The 19765-nt window shown below is 60.7% G+C and overlaps 4 protein-coding genes and 1 non-coding gene across 6 annotated transcripts; all 5 read right to left on the reverse strand.

Annotated features, from left to right (window-relative positions):
- Window positions 1-43: 43 nt before the first annotated feature.
- LM25Cs1C4.14 lies at window positions 44-157 on the reverse strand. Of its 2 annotated transcripts, none has more exons than XR_002460587.1 (1): window positions 44-157. It is a non-coding gene; the product is annotated as a C/D snoRNA (small nucleolar RNA). The 2 variants fall into 2 exon arrangements; XR_002460588.1 differs by having other exon boundaries at window positions 45-155.
- Window positions 158-1072: 915 nt separating this feature from the next.
- Window positions 1073-1381, reverse strand: LMJF_25_1550 (conserved hypothetical protein; the record flags this gene model as incomplete). Its single annotated transcript, XM_001683860.1, has 1 exon — window positions 1073-1381. The coding sequence occupies one exon, from the start codon at window positions 1379-1381 to the stop codon at window positions 1073-1075; it is 309 nt and encodes a 102-aa protein (XP_001683912.1).
- Window positions 1382-3133: 1752 nt separating this feature from the next.
- LMJF_25_1560 (putative protein kinase) lies at window positions 3134-5563 on the reverse strand (the record flags this gene model as incomplete). Its single annotated transcript, XM_001683861.1, has 1 exon — window positions 3134-5563. One exon carries the CDS (start codon window positions 5561-5563, stop codon window positions 3134-3136), a length of 2430 nt encoding a protein of 809 aa, XP_001683913.1.
- Window positions 5564-7732: 2169 nt separating this feature from the next.
- Window positions 7733-14527, reverse strand: LMJF_25_1570 (conserved hypothetical protein; the record flags this gene model as incomplete). Its single annotated transcript, XM_001683862.1, has 1 exon — window positions 7733-14527. The coding sequence occupies one exon, from the start codon at window positions 14525-14527 to the stop codon at window positions 7733-7735; it is 6795 nt and encodes a 2264-aa protein (XP_001683914.1).
- A 2579-nt stretch (window positions 14528-17106) lies between these two features.
- On the reverse strand, window positions 17107-18624 carry LMJF_25_1580 (putative casein kinase I; the record flags this gene model as incomplete). The annotated part of the gene is made up of 1 exon (XM_001683863.1): window positions 17107-18624. The coding sequence occupies one exon, from the start codon at window positions 18622-18624 to the stop codon at window positions 17107-17109; it is 1518 nt and encodes a 505-aa protein (XP_001683915.1).
- Window positions 18625-19765: the final 1141 nt, after the last annotated feature.

Here is a 19765-nt window from a genome sequence, read left to right on the forward strand (position 1 = left end):
GTGGGGGGCCGTGGCGGTGCCGCACAGGGGAGCGCGCACATCAGACTCAGGGCACAGCCATTGCGGTGGCAGACCCCAGGCGTTGGTGTTCCACAGGACGGAGGTATGTCGTTCAGACGGCTCTTACCTAGTTGTGTGTTGCATACTCGTCACGTGTGCGCGCGTGCAGGGCGGTTGCGGCGGACAGAATGTGGAGACTGCCGTGCCGCGATGGGCGCAGGAGGAGAAAGGGCATGTGGCGGAGATGGAAGAGGAGCTGGCATTGTTTGTGTGGCAGAGTGGCGGAGACGTACCGTAAAAGCGGGCGAGGGAGGCGCAGGGGAAGTGGGAAGTGTGTTTCGGCGGGTGTGCGGGTGTGTAGTGGTTCACTTTATGTGTAGGTGCATGGACGGCGAGGTTGGGAGGGGGTCTCAGTAAAGCGGTTATCGACGAAGTTGCAGAGGATGACGGTGAATGCATTGCTAAGGCCGATAAGAGCACAGGATGGGCCTGTTAGGAAGCCACTGGGGGTGCGGTGGCGGAAAACATATGTTGACGTTGTGTGGGCTGCTGTCGACGGGCGGCGGCAAGCGGTGCTGGCGATGCTGATCATGCGAAGGAGGAAGTGGTCGCTGGTGATTTGACGGAAAATGGTGATGATGAGTGTCGTTTGAGTTAGCGCTGTAATGAGGAAAGGAGTGCCCTCACCGTGAGAGGGGTGGAAGTGGGTGGGTGTGTGTGTGGTCAGGGGATGGAGCCCGATGGGGAGAAGATGCGTGGCTCCGTTCGCCCACAGGACCCTCCCATCTTTTACTGCTGCATACACACACACACACACACACACACACACACACACACGCAGCACAACCGAAAGAGGTGCCCGCAGCGGGTGAACACGGGAGAAAACGGGGGCACACGCCGCAAGAGGAGCGGCTCTGGACATGTGCACGCATGCAATCTCACCCCAGGCAGATGCGCACGTAGGCATGCGTACGCGGACACGGCCGGTTCTTGGACCGTAGGTCGAGGGCGTGGGACATGCACATTCGCTTGCGTCCGAGCCGCGCGCCAGCTCCTCTCTTAGTGGCAGACCTCACATTTTACCCGCTGCTGCGTCTTTCATCCACTGATACGGCAGGTCTCCGCTGCGCAACTTCTGCTCGAACTCCTTCTTGTGATCGATCGCCATGTACATGCCGTTGCGGACCTTGCTGATACAGCGATCTAGGCATGCCTTCTCGCCGGGATGGTACGGGATGGCGTCATCGCCGTAGTGCGTAATGCACTTCTTTGTGCAGTACATGAACCCTTCGTTGCTGATGTGGTAAAGCTTCTCGGACAGGATGACCGCTTCCGACTGCGTCAGCCCCATGAGGCTCGGATTCGACTGCACCGGCTGCATTCTTCTTCCCTACAGCTGCAAGATTGTGGGTATGTGCTTGCAAGCGCAAGTGCCGGTAGGCGGTGTCACTGGAGCTGACAGACGTGTCTGCGAGAGAAAGGAAAAGAAGCTCGAAACGCAGCCAACAGCAGGAGCGCCAGTAACGCACGCAGAAGTTCGAGTGGCACCGAGTCACTTTTCCGGTGGAGCGTGCAAGTGCGTATGAAGTTTGGTGCGGGGATGATATATATATATATATATATATATATATGGGAGAGTGAGCAGTGGGGAGAGGATGAAGCGAAGGTGGTGGTGTAGTGGAGGGGGAAGAATGAGGCTAACGAGCGAGGAAGCAAACCCTCACTCACCCAGACACCCAAACGCAAGAAGAGCATCCTTGCTCATTTTTGTGTGTGTATGGCACGCACGCGACGTCGTGCGCCGCTTCGCGGCACCGGCTACTACGCCTCTCTTCCCCGCACATCGGTCTTTCACTCCGTCTTGGCTACCGCCTCTTTTCATCTCCTCTATCTCTCAAGATGCTTCAGTTTGCTAGAGCAGTGCCCGACACACACACACACACATACAGACACACACACACACACATACACACACATACAGACACACAAAAGGCAAACAACACGGACAACGCCGCTTACATGGGCCCCATTACACTTGCGAAAGTCGCGTGCATGCCCCATGCCTTCTCATATATATATATATATATATATATATATATATATGTATGTATGTATGCGTGTATGTGTTTTTTCGACGTGCAACTTCGCTGCATGATGACTCGACGCGATGAAACAAAGACGGACACGTTTGCGTCGTCTTCCCTACCCTTCCCAGCACGATGGGTGGAGAGCGGCCAGCGCTGTCATCGTGGTGTGTTCAGGTGCGCTTGCTCGATGTGTGTGCGCTACTGTGGAGCCAAAGAGGAGCATGGAGAGAGAGAGAGAGTCGCGCAAAATCACTGCAAGGGGAAGAGTGACACACGGCAGTTAAGGGGTAAGAAGGGGCGACATGGCGCACATACCCCCCTTCTCCCCAACACACACACACACACACACACACACACTACCACCACCAGCACACGTGTGTGCATGTGTGTGTGTGTGTGTGCGTGAGCGTGAGTGTCTACCGCATTTGCTCTGTCGACCTTTCCCTTTCCACGCCTCTCACCACTCAGCCGGAGACCTCTTTAGTTGCCCTTTCCTCTACTGCGCCATACCTGAGCGGCGACAGACACACCACCAAACATCTGCGCACACGCACGCATGCCGTCGCGCCATGGGATCTTGCTGCGAGAAGGAACAGATGGTTCAGCTGGGTCACATACCGCTGCCAAAGCAGTGAAGCCCTTCTCTGCAACAGGCGAGCAAACAAGCAACAGGCTCGACAGCCACCAAAACTCGCGCGATCCCTACATCCACATGGCGGGTTGAATCGAGTAGACCACACACGCACTTCGCGGTGACAGAGAGAGAGATGTGTGTGTGTGTTGGGTGGAGGGGGGCAGAGAGATGCAGCAGTGGTGATGGTGGTGGTCGTGGAAATGGGGTGAGGAAGGCGTTGAGCGACACAGCCCCCCACACACACCTTTCTACATACATATACGAGAATAAGCCGACGGTTGTGCATCCTTGCCTTTCCATTGCAGCATGCGTGCCGCACTTTCTACCATCACGATGCGCACAGGCACATGGAAGCCACACACACACACACACACACACACACACATAGATACACGTGCGAGGGACGTGGGCTCTAAATCTTCCGGAAGAAGGGATGCTGCATGGCCTCCTCTGCTGTGATGCGCTTGAATGGGTGGTAGCAAAGCATGCGCCGCGTCAGGTCCAGCAGGTCCGGCAGCGGGGCGAGGATATCATCAAGAGTTGGCATGCGAGTCACGTAGTCGATGTCCCCCGGAAGCGTCTCCTCGAGCGGCTCCAGTCCATCATCCTCCGTCTTTCCGCTTTCCGCTGACGCGAAGCGCTGCTGCTTCTCCTGCTCATGCACCATGCTTTTCGATACAGGCCACTTGAGGTCAAAGTCGCGGTTGTTCGGCTGGAGGGTGAAGTAGTGGCGGAAGGTGCGCATGTCGCATGCGAAGACGCTGCGCAGGTTTGTGGCCGTCCCGCTGCGGATGCCGTCCTTGTCGTGAAAGGTACCGATGACGTGCTGCATCATGGCTAGGTGTTCCATCGTGTGGTTCGGCATGAACAGACACTCGCCTGTGAGCAGCTCCGGGATCATGCATCCCAGGGAGAAGATGTCTGCCGAGGTGTTCCAGCCAAAGCCCAGCAGCACCTCAGGGCTGCGATAGTGGGAGGTCTGGATCGGGTTGTAGCTGACCGGGACGTGCGCGTAGCCTGGGATAAGGCTGTGGTCGCGGAAGGTGGAGAGAAACTGCGCTGCGCCGAGGTCGACGACACGCACGCTGTTCATCACCGGCATTGGCACCCTCACGTAGTGCGCCAGCGTCAAGTCGCCCTTTTGGGACGGGGTTACGTCGACGGGCACGGTGCTGAGGCCCGTCGACGACATCGACGCCGCCCCTTCGCCCGCCGCACGCGCCGCTTCCATCAGACTAGATTTGAGCCCCTCCCCCTCCGCCGCGGCGCCCGTGACGCTGCGGTTCGATGACAGTGGGGGCGAGGAGAGGGTAAAGGCCATCTGCTCATGCCGGTGTGCCCGCTGCTCGAGGGAGGAGCTGTGGAGCTTGCAGTCGTCATTCGACCACTTTTTGGTCTCGGTGGCGGAGGGCATGCGTTTGGCAACGGTGTCGCTGTTGCGGCGGAGGTAGTGGGTGTAGTAGATGCCGACGTCGACGGAGAGCACCTTGGAGGACTCGAAGAGAACATTTTCCGGCTTCAGGTCGGTGTGCACGACGCCGCGGCAGTGAATAAACTGCAGGAAGGTCAGCACCTGATACAGCACCGCCTTGAGGAGCGGGAGAGGAAGGCCCCGGTAGTACACATGCCGCCGCTGCTGCTGCTGCTGTTGCTGCAGTTGCTCCTGCGGGGGCAGCGGCAATGGCTGCTGTGCCTCCCCGCTGGCGCCCATGTCCACAGAAGCTGCCATTGCAGAGAACTGTCGTGGCATCGTGGAGAAGGCGCCGTCGCTGCAGGTGTTCTTCCCCGGCTGCGCCTCCGTGCGCAGCCGCTTGTGCCGAGACGCGCGGGCCACCTCCTTGCTCTTCTGCCGGATGGTGTTCAGCACGTTCAGAAGTGTCGGCCCCATCACAGGAAAGACGATGGCCGGGTGCACCGGATGCGCAACGTACCCCATGGGCACGAGGAAGCGACCTTGATCAGCAAAGTACTGCTGTTTGATGCCGCACGTGGAGGCGGTGAACATGACAACGGAGCGGACGGATATGTACGGCGATGAGGTTGTCGTGCCCTGACGGTGCCCAGCCGCCGCCGCCGCTGCGACTTCCTCCGGCGCTACCGAGGGTGGGTCCACGCAGATGGAGTTGAGGATGGTGAACTCGTCCCAGCACGCCTCGATGTACTCCTCCTTGTCGCGGAACACCTTCAGCGCCACCCGCGCCGGGACATCGCCGGAGATTTGAGTGGCCAGCGCCGGCGAAGACGGCGGTGCAATGCCGAGCACCACCTTCGAGAAGGTCCCTTTGCCGAGCGTGCGCTCGTACAGGTAGGTGTCGTAGAGCACAAACTGCTTTTCACGTTGCAGGGGGCCGCTGACGCCACCCGTCGGTGAGGAGATCCGCGACACCGCCGAGGCGGCCTCGACCACGCGCATGAACGGCGTCGCGTCGCGGCGGAACTTCTCCGCGTAGGCCTCCGTGAATATCGGGTACTTCTTCGTCACATCCTCGGCGTAGTTGCGCGGGTCCTTTTCGTTCGTCTCGTCCTCCACGTCCTCGTCGCTGTAGGAGGACGAGGCCGACGACGACAAGGACGGCGCCGCATGTGGCAGGGGCGGGGGTGGGGTGGGCCAGTTGCTGTGGCTGCTCGCACGTGATGGACATGTGCAGGAGGAGCTTTGCGTGAGCGCCACGGAATGTGCCGAGGTGTGCGGTGCCGGGCCATCGGCGCGGTCGCACAGCCGGTGTGCCTGCCCTTCGTCGTCATTGCCGCCGCCCTGCGACACCGGTGTCGCGTAGTAGGAACTGTGGTTGGTCACTGCCGCGCTGCTGAGAGCGGGGTCTACGTAGAGCGTCTGCACCATCACGGTAGTCGTGGTGTTGCCCTCAGCACCGCTGCCATGACCGTCACAGGGGCTGTGATGGTGTAGCTGCTGCTGCGCGTGCGGATTGTCTTCACTGCCCGTACTGGAGTCGCGGTTACGCTTGAGAGGACTTGCCAGATTGTTCTGGAGCATTGCGGAGAAGGGGATGGAAACAAGGCGGGTGGTTGTGGATGATGGACCGCCTCACGACGTATCAGATGCTGCGGATTCAAGACGTGGCCCACGTGCGCGGACGCGTAGGCATGCACACACGGAGAGAGGCACACACACACACACACACACACACTGACCCACACGAGTGTGTCCCTCCTCTTGGTTTTCAGGTCTTACACGTCCCTCCACCCTTTTCACTTGATATGCGCGCGTGTGTGTGTGTGTCAGTGCGTATGCGTGAATGTGTGTTAAACGGTGGGCGATTTCGAGCGGACACCCCCACCAACACCACGAGAGCAACACGAAGCGAAAAGGAGGTGGGTGGGGTGCGTGGGAGATGAAGGGAGAAGAGTTCACACACAGCACTCGGTGGTGCTGCTCGTGGTGGGTAGGTCGATGGTGAACTGTGTATATGTGTGTGTATACGCGTGTGTGTGAGGGGCTACGGGGAGAGGGTGTGAGGTGAGGTGTGTATGTGCGTGTGTGTGGGGGGGCTATAGAACCACACGAACAAGCACAGACATCAACAGAAAACAGCAGCAGCACACAAGCGTGATCTCCCTTTCGTCGCGTCGCTCTCTGCCGCAGGCAGCAATGATAAGCACTGCTCGAGTTCTGCAACAACGTCTCCCCCGTTTTCGTTTCTGCTCTTCACTACGGTCTTTACTTCCCCTTCGCTATCCCGCCACTTTCTGTGCGACTGCCGCTGCTGTTTGGGAGTGGATGCGCTTGAGCGTGTACGCGTGTGTGTGCACGGCAGTGGCGGACAGCAAACCTTTCGCTCCGATGAGCGGAGGGAGAAACAAGAAGGGGGAGGGTGAGAGAGAGAGGAGGTTGTTGTTGTGGTGAACACATGTACGTGTGCGTATGGGTACAGGTCACCACCACTGTGAGAGGTGCCGGTGGGGAGAGGGGGGACAGACGTCGATGCGGGAACGCGCGATCGCACACAAATAACAGAGAGAGGGAACGGAACGGGGAGAGGGGGGAGGGAGGGAGAGGAGGGGAGGCGGCGATAAAAAGAGTGTTGTCGAGCGTGAGCGCGTGGATGGAGGCACGTAGGAGAGTGGTGGTGGTGGTGTGGTAAGAACAGCAAAATGAGAACAAACACAACACAAACAAGAGGAGGAGGAGGAGGGGAGAGTTCCTCTGACTGGGGGGGGGTGCGGGATTGCTTGTGCGTCCGTATGTATATGGTGTAGAGGTGATGTAGCTGCAGTTGCCGATGCGCCGTTGTGTCGGCATGTGTATTGGGTATGTCAGAGAGCAAGGAAAGGAGGGAAAGAGAGATGGGTTGCCGGAAGACGGATCGAGGGTAGGGGGGGGGGAGTTGCGGTCGAGGCCTCGCCGCACATGCGTACCCAGAGACACACCTACGCGCCCCATGACATGCTTGCAGGTCTCATCGCCGGACACACACTCGTGAGCGCGAGGATGGCGACGGGAAATGAGGCAGACGCTGATGTCGAGACGTGCGCGTATGTAAGTGCGAGTGTGCTTGTCCATATGAGGGAGGACATGCGCGTGCACATACACAGGTGTACAGTTCACCTCACCCAACACCTCACTGCAGCACGATCCCCCCAAGCATCTCCATCAGCGGCTATCATCTTCGAATCCTTTCCATTTTCGAGGATAGCTACGCGCCTTCCTGTGTTGATAGGAGGGGTTGAACGGGGGAGAGTTTAGCTTGCTGGTGAGCTCGAGAGGTGACCAAGTAAATAGAGACTGCCCACCCTCCCCCTGGAACACACATACACACACACCGGCACCACACACTCGGCATACGCCAACACCATTGCAATGGAAGAGTAACTCAGTCGGCAAACACGTAGCGACACAGACGTACACGCACGGCCAGCTCCCACGCTTCATCCGCGCACAGTGCCAAGCACCACCTCCAGGAGATGCATACACACATAAGCTCACTACTCATGCGCGCAGCACACCTGCACAACAATGTCGCTCTGCTCATCCAGCTGCACTGCTGTGCATTCATGTCGGTGGTGTCGTCACGTCGACTGCGGCTGCCCCCGATGGCGGGAGGGGCGAGGACGACGGAGAGGGCGGGGGGATGCCTGCAGCGACGTCAGCGGTGAAGCCAGTTGGGGAAGCTGCTGCATTGCTAGAAGCAGAGGACGGCGATAGCGGATCGTGCGCCAAAGCGGAGTTCCCGGTTTCCTGTGAGTGCCGTGGCAGCGCGGGCGCGTGCCGCGCTGCCGGCGAAGTCCACGTTTCCGTATCCTTGGCGTCAGCTGCGGTCATCAGCACTTCGGTACCGTCGCACACGTCAGTGGCACCCGCAACGTTGACACCGCTCGAGCGTAGCTGCCGCATCGGAGACACGAGGTCGATCTGCGTCTTGGTGTCAGTCACGCACAGAGAGTCCGAGTCTTCGCACACCGCCAACTCTGCTATGCATTCAACACTGCCCATCTCGTCAGCGCCGCTCAGCGGATGCGGACCACTGTGCGACCCCTGCAAGGGCGAGCTCGTCTCACTGATATCGAGGGCGAATGCCGCCTCCACTGCGTGGCTCTCGAACGCTACTGCGGGGAGGTGCAGGGGGCTGCCCAGCTCCTCGGCATCGTCGCACGGCTGCTGCGCAGGTGATCGAACCGAGGACAAGGTTCCTTGGGCGCCGAAGACGGTCACAACCGCTGGCCGTGCGAGGCTGTCCATCTTGCGCGACGTTGCCGAGACCAGATCGGCCACCCAGGAGCCACCGAAACTGTCAGGCGCCGCGACCCCTCCGTTGCCTATGGTCACAGCTTCTTCCGTTAGGGGTGGCGGCGCTGCCGCTGACATCGGGGTCGTGGCAAAGGAGTTGTCGGCTGTGCAGTGGCCGACCCTGGACGTGCCGCCCCCCGCCATCTTGACAGTGGGGCGGTATACGTATTGCAGCCCATGGGGGTCCGACACGCTGCCGAGCCTCGCTCTCTGGAGCTCAGTTTCGAAGATTTCCAGTTGGCGGAAGAATTTGCGAGCGGCATCATGTGAGCGCGTCGCTGCAGCCGCTGCGGTGGAGGGGGCGCTCACGGTCGCGACAGGAGCAGCCGCGGGTGTGGCTTTCCGCATCGCCACCCCAGCACCCTCCCCCACGGCGGTCGATGTAGCGGCGTGGTCATCGAGCATGATGACGCGGGTTAGAGCAGGCGCAGTGCACGGCATCACCTGGCTGACTGTCGCACCACCGGCCGGGCCGAGAGGGGCAAGCTGGCGCACCAGCTCCGCCGCCCGGGTGCCGTAGCGTTCCACCAGCGTCATCACACTGCTATGCGCTGCAGCCGCCAGATACCCCTGCAGGGCTCGCCGGCGTTCGCACCGTTCCGCACCGCTGCGCATGTCTGCGTCGTCGTTGGGTTGCTGGCGCCCACTTAGCTGCCGGTCTGAGAGCAACACGCGTGGTGCAGTTCTGGGCGCTGCCGACGGCGTCTTGTGAGTCAGCACGGCGCGGATGAGAGACGGAAGTGTCATACCCGTGCACATGAGCGGCTGTGCACCCTCCGTGCCCCGTATCTCGTCAGCGCCGTCGTCGTCTTTTTCGGTGGTGCTGTGCAAGTAGCAGATGGGGGCAGCACTGAGAGAGATGCGCTGGCAGTCCACCAGCCCAGGACGCAGTGCAAGCGCCGTGAACTGCACCTCGTACTCCTCGCTCGGCATCAGCAAGAATGTGTGCACCGTCTTTCCTACAAACAGCACCGGCACATCGGGCCCGCTCGCTGTCATCGCTGCCGGAGGAGACGGTGGTGGTGTGGCAGGGCTGGCGGCCCAGTCGCCCCTCGCTCCTCCTTCGCGAGCGTGCTTCAGGGAGGAGAGAGAATGGTGCGGCACAGAGGGCGGCAGCGCTTCGGCGGTCACGAGCAGCGGCACCGGCGCCAGGGACAGGCAGCGCAGCGTCACAGGCACTGGGGCAGCAACAGTCTTGTCCGATGATCGGCCCTGTGTGACTCGCACGACTGACGGTGCCTGAACATGTGACACCAAGGCTCCCTGCCAGCGCTTGAGGCTGGCGTAGCGCACCAGCATGGCCTCACAGAGCTCTTGCTGGGTTTGTTCCGCCGACACGCCAGCTCTGACGGCGCTGAGGGCGGGCTGCAGCGACGTCACCGACTCCTGCTCAGCCTGCCGCTTCTGCTGCTGCGCCACTGTCTGGTACACATGCTCGATGGGGTCCACGAAGAGGAACACCTGGCCTTCTCGCTGGCTCAGATCACCACCAACACCACTGTGTTTCTCTTGATTCTCAGCGCCGCCGCCCTCTTCGCGCACCCACGCCACGGCGATGGCGAGTGGGGTGTACTGCTCTATTGGGCCCCCGCAGAGACGCCGCTCCTCGTCCGCCTCGTCGCATCGGCGCTGCTTCGCGGTCTTCGCTGCCTCCTTCTGTTGCCCAGCCTTGTCGGCGTAGAACGCCAAGCCGCCGCCAGCCTCGTCCGCGAACGGGCGTGCGCCGACGTGGCCCGGCCCAACACACGAGGTTTGCAGGAAGAAGAGATTGCGCTCCGACTGAGATACAGACGTGCCGAGGTGCTCCTCCACGGCCTTTGCGCGTGCTGACGATGGAAGTGCCTTCGCCAGCGCTATGCACATCGTGTCGCGGTACGGGCATTGCGCCTCGACGCTGGCGGCAGCGGCGTCGTCGCTCAGCGACACGCGCCGCACCGTCGTGTCGGCCCCCTCTGCGGCGTGCGATTGTCGCTTTACCAGCAGAGGGAGCGCCAGCGAGTCTCCGTGGGAGAGCAGGCAGTGCACAGCACGGTCCGCAAACAGCTCTTCCGTGCCCTTGTGCTCGACACCCCAGCGCGGACTGTGCACGACCAACACGCGGGCAACGCGCACGGGCGCGTACGAGTGGCCTCTGGCGTGGGTATGGCACGACAATGCCGCGCTTCCGCTGCTGGATACCGGCACCGCTTGCACAGCATCCGGTGTGCTCGCCGGAGTGATGGAGGCAGGCTCGCCGCTTGTGGTAGTGATTGCGGTCACGGCAGTAGCGGTGACCGGGGCACGTGCCGCGGCCGGACTAATGTTCTTTACCGTCAGCACCACGGCTGTTTGCAGTGACGCGTTGGCTGGCGGCAGCACTGTCGAGTGCATTGCCAAGACTGGCTGGACTTCGCACCGGCGCAGCAGCCGATGCAGGCGTACCATGACCGCCGGTCCGCCCGCGGCCTTGTGGCCCGCAACAGGAGTGGTGGGGCTGTGTAGCTGCCGGTGCGGCGGTGAAGTGGGCAACGCTATCGTCGACGTCAACGAGGACTCCGTCGGCGGGGTCGCATTCGCGGGGTCAAGCTCCGCGGCGCTCGCGAACAAGCACGGCGGCAGCTTCTCTGGCTCCGGCAGGGGCCCGGAAAGGTAGCCAAGCAGCAGAAAAAAGTAGTTGGGCGTGTTCTGCAGCGCCGCGTCGCTGCGCCGATGCTGCGCACGTATGGTGACGGCGAAGGTGCGAGTCTCTTGCGCCTTCAGGTGCTCTGCCAGCACCAACGGAGCCTCCCGCTTGAGATTCTGCAGCCGGCCAAATTCCTCGATGTACATGAGATGCGATGCCGCGGGGCTGCGTTGCAGAACCACGTGCGCCGCGTCCTGCTGCGCGCTGGTGTTGCACACGACGAGGTTGGTGTAAAAGTACTCGCCGTCGTATAGGTGTTCCGGGATCGGGGGCTGGAAGGTGGCCGTGACACATGCCTTCGACGGCGTCACGCTCACGTGGATGTTCTCCGGGGCATCGAGGGCGGGCATCGGGTTCTCAATCGCGTACTCGTACAGGCTCTCCGGACACCCAGGCCGGTTCTCCCGCGTGGCAAAGTAGTAGTACCCCTCCTGACCCAGCAAGGACCAGCACAGGCCGATGATGGCGTACTCGCCCTCCGACACAGGGTCGAAGGAGAGGGAGACGCGCCGACTCGCGCCGGCCTCGAGGCGCACCGTCTGCGTCATCGAGCTCTTCCACAGCTGCTCCGGTGACACGTAGTCGAGGTAGAGCAGCGTCAAATTGGTTGCCTCGATCGAGCAACCGATGATGTTCTCCATGACAAAGTTGAGCACGAGCGGCTCGGCCTTTGCGATAGTGTAGTGCCGCTGCGGCTGTGCAGCGCTCCCTGACGCCGCGCCTGCCATAGGAAACACGTGGTCGTCCTGGCGCGCACCTGGGTGCTGCGACACCGCCGGCGACGAGGCCCCGCTGCGTCCGTCGGCTGCTGTGCTGTACCGGTAGCCGTTGTTGGCCGTGTTATGGCACCCACCGTGGCCGCCCTGGCTGCGCCGGCCGTGAGCAGTGCCGCCGCAGCCATATTTGCCGCCCCCGTGGAAGGCCGGGAAACGGCAGGACGGGTGCGCCCTCAGCACCGTTTCCGTGTAGTTCTTCTTTAGATGCTTCTCCATGCTGTGCCATTCCGTCTCTGCTGCTGCCTCGCCCATCTTGCGCGCCGCGTCATCGGTCAGCGTGTCGGTGCTGTAGTAGTTGCGGTCCACGCGAAAGGAGTCGCGCAGTATGCGAGGCATCGGCATGTGCGGGCACAGAGCGTAGCCCATACTGGAGAGCATGCGCTTCTGCTGCGCCCAGAAGCCCTCGAACGCCTGCTGCGCGGTGGCAGGGTGACGATACAACGGTGTCCCTTGCGCGACGGCGACGCTTGTCATGGCGATTCCGCGCACGTCCTGGCCCAGCTGCATGTAGAGCTGGCCGGCGGTCAGGTAGAGGTGCTCGGCGAGCGTCTTCCACGACTCCTGCGGGTCAATCGTGCGGAGCAGCTCCAGCACACGCAGGTAGCACCGCAGCGCCTGCTCCAGTGAGTTGCCGGCGCGGTACAGGGCGCCTGCCCGCTGCATCCGCTGCGCAAACCGGCGCAGGCTCATGTACACAGGGTAGTCTCTCGGGATCGATGGCGGCACCTCTAACCCAGCTGGAAAAGGCGGGTTTGTGAAGGCCGCGATGCCGGCCAACATGTCGTTCACGACGCCACTCAGCAGATTTTGCCGCTGCAGGATGCCGCTCCGCTGCAGGTGTGTCAGGATGGCATGGCACCGATCCAGCATGGGCGGCGTGCGGACTCGGCTGCTCTCGTAGAGCAGAAAGGCAACGCGCACCGCGTGCGTTGGCATTCCAGCCGCCAAGTAGTCGTTCCACGCCACCTCCCAACGGTTTGTCTGCGAGCTCACCCGCTGCGTCGCGGACGTCACGCTGGTGTACCACGGTGTCAGGCTCTGAGGCACCAGCTTGCCCTGCAGGAGCTGCGCCACGCCGATGCCCTCTTGGCAAGCCGCGATGAGGGCCCGGTTGTACGACCGCAGCGCCAGCGTCTCGAGCAGCTCCTCGATGCACATGCGGTAGTACGAGATAGCGCCTTTTAGGTCGTGCAGGGCCAGCGAGAGATCACCGCAGTGCCGCATCTGCATCTCCAGCGAGTGCGCTACGTACCTTGGGAATGCAGACGAGTCGAAGCCGTTCGGCGTGTTGACTACGTCGGCAGTGCGGGGCCGGCCCTCGTCCTTGCCCTTGAACCACGCCGCCATCTTACTCAGCGTCGTCGTGCGCCGATCCTGCACGGACACGTCGAGCATGCGCAGCCGCCGCTCGACAAACTTGAAGAGGGACTGGGAGAGGTAGTGGGCCATGACGTTGTGCACGTCCGTGACGTCCTCGGGACTCATGTAGCACCCGGTGATGATGGCGGTGTTCGAGTTTGGCCAGGTGCCGCAGGTTCTGTGCACAGCGCGGAACGAAAGCGCCGGGGCGCGGTCAGCAGCGGTGCCGGACGGCGACGCGGCACCGGAGGAGGGGGAGGCAGTGGACGCGCTAGGAGATTGTGAAGCGGTGACGGTGCTGGCCGGTGCTGCTGCTGCCGCTGCTGCCTGCGCCGCTGCTTGATGAAGTGCTTGCGCAGAGGGCACGTCCATCGCCATCGGCGAGGCCGCGATCCACATGGACGGATCGAGGTTCTTTACGGTGCGCGGGTCGACGACGGAGTTCACCTTGATGAGGGCGCAGTAATTCGCCCCGTAGAGCTGCTGCACAGATGTCAGAACCTGTCGCGCGGTGCTCAGCGACGGACTCAGCGGTGACGTGTTGTCGTGCAGGATTAGGTAGTACTGGTGCAGCTCTGTGTCCATGCCTGGGAGGCTGGCGCGCAACTCTTGGATGCGCCGTGCCTGCAGACGGAAGACCTGAAGCATGCCCTCGACGCCACCCGCCTCCGTCGTGGCAACGGCGAAGAGAGCCCCGATGGGGTAGTCGATGGTGTCGAAGGGGCTGCACCGCACGAGGCTGTGGAGGTCGCGGATGAAGGCGCGGTGCCACGTGGGGCAGGCGCGCTCCAGTAGCGTCGACACCGCTGCTGGTCCGCCAATCACCTCAAACGGTGCGGGGGGCGACGGCGACTCTGTGGACGGCTGGGCCGCCCGGACTGGCCGCGGCAACGATCCGTCGTGGCGGCTGCGATTCTTTTCAACAATGGCCCTCAGTGCAGCATCCAGCTGCTCCCCGTAGGCAAGGTCGAACGCCGCCGCGTTCCGAAGAAGGTGTCGAGTGTGCCGTGCCACCTGAGACAGCGAAACGTCACGCACACACTCGGTGCGCATCAGCCGAACACCGAACTTGTTGCACACCACCGGTTCACTGCGGTCCCCGATGCGGGCGTAGAGCGGCCCACCCGCGTACACGCTGTGCAGGCGTAGTAGGTGAATGAGATCCATCCCATTACGGGCGCAAATGGCATCCGCCGCAGCGCTGCTCTCCACGACGACGACAGGGCGTGCGTACCGCTGCTCCACCCAGTCTTCTAGGCTCATGATGGCGACGTGTAGATCGGGGAACCGGCTATGCAGGTGATAACACACACACACACACACACACACGTGCTGGCACGCAAACCTTACACGCCGACGCAAGTAACAAAGCCGGCACGCGGAGGACCACGCGAGTACCGACACAGGGAGACGACGGTATACGTGATGGGGTGTGGCTGTGGCTATTGTGGCAAGAGATAATGAAGCGAGAGCGAGTGTTGAAGGTGAGCGTGTGTCGGTGTACGCGTGCACGGCGATAGGGAGAGGTCTTTGCTGAATTAGAGAAAGCTGACGGCCGCAGGAGAAACCCACACGCGACCGCCAAGCGAAGAGAACGCAAAGGTGGGTGGGTGCGTGGTAAGAGCACCACCAAGGAGAGATCGAGACAGAAGGAAATCGGGCAACCGCCTCGGAAGAGAAAGAGGACAAGCGAAAGAATGTGTGGAATGTTTGTGCGTTATCGGCCGGCACCCGCGGCGTGCGCGCAAAACAACGACGCCGACACCGGTGAGTTCCACTATCGCCGCATGCGTGTTCGGTTATGTGTTGAGCACGAGAGAGCGAAAACGTCAGCGAGTTGGAGAGACAGAGAGATGTGAGAGGTGAGGGAGATGGGAGATGGAAGCTACGACCATGTGGTGGTGGGAGGGTGGGAGTGGTGAGATTCTAGCTCCATGTGCGCTCCCGCATGCCCATACGCAAACACATCAGCGAGCGAGAGAGAGAGAGAGAACGCGGCAACAGACACTGAAGCCGAGCAGCTTCCACCCCTCACTGTCTCACCGTTCCCAACACTGTCACCATGCAGCGCACAAAGACACAGAACACTGTTTGCCACAAACATGGAGAGCGCAGGCGTAGCGCAGACGAACACGTGCATGCGCCCCTTGAGATCGCCCACGTGCGCGTGCGCGCGCACACATACACAAACACAAACATCAATACAGTTTCCATCATGTCTGCTCAGTTCCTTTGGAATCGTTCGTCAAGAACTGCAAATTGTCTTCGGAGAGCACGCTCGTACTTGTACCGTGTAGTTCCTTTACCCATCTTCTCCATCGGCGAGATTGTTCCGACCTCTTGATAACCGCTACCAGGTACTCCGCGCCCGCACACTAAACTAACAAACACCATCAGCTGCACACAACGGCCTGCGGCAACGAGAGAGCGGAGAAGCCAGCGAGTGCAGGAGACACACATATGCATCCGCAGACACACAAGCGCGTGGAGAGAGGAAGAGAAGGAGCAGGAAGGCAGAGTCAGAGGAGGCGCCGGAGGAGAAGGGCACCCTCCAGCCCCGGGAAGGGGGAGCGACGACACAAACACAACATAATAATAATAAATGAAAACATGCGTCATTGCAAAGACGAGGTAACCCACAACATGGCGACATCGCACGCGCACACCGACACACACACACACACACACCCACGGACAGACAGACAAAAAGGGGAGACAAGGGAAGAGGGAGAGGGGAGAGGGGGCTGAAGAGTGAGATCTGGTGAAAATAACTCGAAGAAAAAAAGGATGATAAAGGTGCAGAGGACGGCACGGGGGAGATGAGCGATGAAGAAGGCGGTGATGTGTGTGTTTGTGTGTGCATGTGCGAGCCCGTGAGTGTCTGCGCGTGTTCGACGAAGAGAGAGAGGGGGGGGATATGATAGGAAGAGGGGTGATAGGCGAATGAAAAAGAAAAAGGTAACTAGCTACGGCGACGATCTTCTTCCTCGACAACGACAACGGCCATCAACGCCTGGGATGATCACCATGGTAGAGAGGAAGCGGCGAAAGCAAGAGAAGGAAACCACTACACAGATATATATGCATATATCCGCAGCACTGCAGAGAGGCACACAGTACGTGGGACACGGAAAACACACACGCACACAGATCTATATGAGACATCAAGGAAGCACGTTTGGGTGGGCGGTGGGGCGGCATGTGAGCGAGGGAGAGAGAGAGAGAGACGGCGGCCTGGAGGCGGTGGCGACGAGGAGAGCGAAGAGGACACACGCGATCTCTCTCGCTTTCTCTGTCTTTTCACCTTTCGATGGCAGACACACACACACACACACACACACACACACACACAGTTACACACACACACACACACACACACGCACGCACGCACGCAGACAGAGAGAGCGGGAACACCGGTGGATATACATAACATACTCACATCCGCACAGAGAGTGGGAGGATGGGTGGGGGAGGGGAGGGATGACACACACACACACAGACACACACGAACACACATATAAGCGCATAGAGGGGAGGACGAGCTGCGCCAGAGAAAAGCAACCCTGCAGAGGGGGCTGCACAAGACGAAGGAGAGGGGGTACATCTAGTTGGAACTAGACCCGTTGCGGGAGTGGCAGGGTGACAGGGAAGGGGTCGCGGAAGGGGGTGTGCGAAGGAGACGGCAGTGACAGCTTTACGCCACGCGTGCACGCGTTCTCTATGCGGCTCTCCCCCTTTTTCTCACGGCATGTGGCGTCGACCCTGAGCTTGCAGTGCACAGGTGTGCGCACCACCCCCGCTTTCTCGCACACGCACAAACACGCACACACCGTGCAACATTCCTACATACGCAGGTGATCCGGCTGCAATGGACTCCTGAACGTAGGACGCTTGCTGCCAAAGGCACTGCTCTTGTCCCGCTGCATCGATCCGTTCATTACGTCGGAGACGTCCTCGAGGCGCAGCTCGCTGTGGCGAGACGCGATAGCCGACATCTGCGTTTCCAGCCGCTGCTGCCGCGACTGCTCCTCCATCCCCCTCTTGACCTCCATCTGCCGCTTACAGAACCAGTCGAAGCACCAGTCATACGGGCCGCGCATCGGATCGATGTCCTCGAGAGTCGGCAGGACCTGCGCTGCGACGGTGCTGGGGGTCTGGAGCGGATGGCTGCGCCGGCTGTTCACCGTAGACTCACTCATCACACTCAGCAGCCGCGAATCGGTCTGGGATGTGATATCGGTGGACAACATGGCAGGCACCGCGAGCGGGTTGGACGGTTTCGCGCCAGTGCGGTTTGTTGCGCAGAAGTTGGCACTAGGCAAATCGCGCGCGGGCAGTGTCAGCCCGAGCCGCTTGCCTAGATCGCGGAACAGGCGCCGCAGGCTGTCGTAGTCCGGCTTCTGTGTGAAGGACAGGGAACGGCAGTACTGGCAGTAGTTGAGAAACTCCTTCGGCATCCCCTTGCACAGTTCCTCCAGCGGCGTGGCCATCTTGGTCTCCCCGATCTTGATGGATTTGATCTGCTGGTCCTTCGCCTGGATCCCTTGCCAGGGCAGGTTGCCTCGCAGAAAGTAGATGAGGAGAAAGCCGATGGACTCGAGGTCGTCGCGGCGGCTCTGCTCGAAGCCGCGGTGCACATTGGTGCTGCAGTAGCGCGCCGTCCCGGTCAGCGGGCGGCCCTCCGCAAAGGGGATGTGACTGTTCTTCTTCACTTCCCAGTACAGCTTGGAAAGTCCGTAGTCGATGATGTAGAGGATGTGCGCCTTGGACCGGCAGCCGAACACGAAGTTTTCCGGCTTGATGTCGCGGTGCACGAAGCCTTTTTCGTGAAAGTACTGAATTCGTTGCAGCAGCTGATCAGCAAGCATGAGGACCGTCTTGAGAGAGAAGCGACGGTGACAGTAGTTGAAGACGTCCTCCAGCGAGGGGCCGCACATCTCCATCACCATGATGTTGTAGTCGCCCTCGCTGTCGAAGTAGTAGATTTGCGGGATGCCGACAACGATGCTGGCCTCTAATGACTTGCGCTGCTGCTGCGCGATGGCGCTGACGCTCTGTGGCAGGTTGGATGAGGTATTGTTGCTGCCGCCCTCCGCGAAAAGTTGCTTTGGGTTCACTTCATTCTGCCCCACCGGGGGCTGATGCAGCACGCGGTACACCTTGCTCTCGTAGGAAAGCTGCGGGTAGCGTGCCTTCTTGCGCTCCAGCTTCACCGCGACGATGCGGTGGCTCTTCTTGTCGTAGCCTTCGAATATGTCGCCGAAGGAGCCGTTGCCGAGGCGGTGGCTGAGAAGAAAGCGGCCTCCCCCAAATGGGACCTCCTTGCCGGTCGGCTGATACTTCTCGGATACAGTGGTCATCTTGCTTGTATATGTATATATATATATATAATGTCTGCTACTGTGCTGCGTCCGAGTCGCTCTCTTCGCACGCTCTCGTTTGTTTGGCCCTTGCACGCCCACGCACACGCGCAGGAAGGGGCGGGTGGGTGGGTGGGGGAGACACACTGGCACGTACGCTGGGCACAGGAGCAGGGTATCTGTCCCTGTGTGCGTGTGTCTCCAAGATAGAGAGAGAGAGAGAGAGAGACGGGTCAAAAATGGAGGAAGGGCGGCGGGGTGGTTGAGTCAGCAACGGAGGGAAATGGCCAGAAACATGATAGCATGCGCGACAGGACACGGAAGCATGCACACACACACACACACACACACACACACACACACAAGTGCGCACAAAACGCCAATCGACGGGCAGCTGTGCGCAAAGAGCAGCAGAGAGAGAGAGAGAGGGGGTTGAGGGTGGGTGGGTCTGTGTGTGTGTGTGTGTGTGGAGCTGCTGGTGGTGGTGGTGGTGGGTGGGTGGGTGGGCAGACACACACAGAAGAGGTGCAATGATGATGTGTGCGATCTGCCGATGGAGGAAAAGGAGGGAGAGGGAGGGAGCGCGTGAAGGGCTCGAAAAAAAAAATCAACAGCGGAGTTGCGTGTGTGTGTGTGGGTGTGTGTGTGGGGGGGTGCAAGGTGAGGGCAGGAAGGTGCTGGAGAAGGAGGAGACGCCTGATGCGTATGCACAGCAGAGTTCTACACCCAAAGGTGACTGTACTCCGTGAAGCACACACACACACACACACACAGACAGACAGACAGACAGGCAGGCAGGCGCGCACAGTTTCCGCTCGGTTACGACAGCTTCGCCGATTGCTGAGCCGCTCGCGTGCGCGTGTATGCGCGAGTAGAGGGCAAGAGGGGAGGGAGGAGATGGATGAATGGAGAGAGGGAGTGATAACAGAAATCAGTGGCTGTACAGAGTGCGCGGGTGTGAGTGCAACGCCCCTGCCCTCCCTCCCACACACACGCGCGACCGACGCGCCTGAATTTGCACAGTCCAGAGTGAGTGAAAAAGTGACAGGGGAGTTGATGGCGCGTGTGGGCAGATCCGCTGAAAAGAAAGACGCTTCCTCCCCCACTCTGGCGGCGACTGCACGCAGGCGCGCCTGCAGGT

Source organism: Leishmania major, chromosome 25 (assembly GCF_000002725.2).
Source record: "Leishmania major strain Friedlin complete genome, chromosome 25".
Classification (NCBI taxonomy): domain Eukaryota; phylum Euglenozoa; class Kinetoplastea; order Trypanosomatida; family Trypanosomatidae; genus Leishmania; species Leishmania major.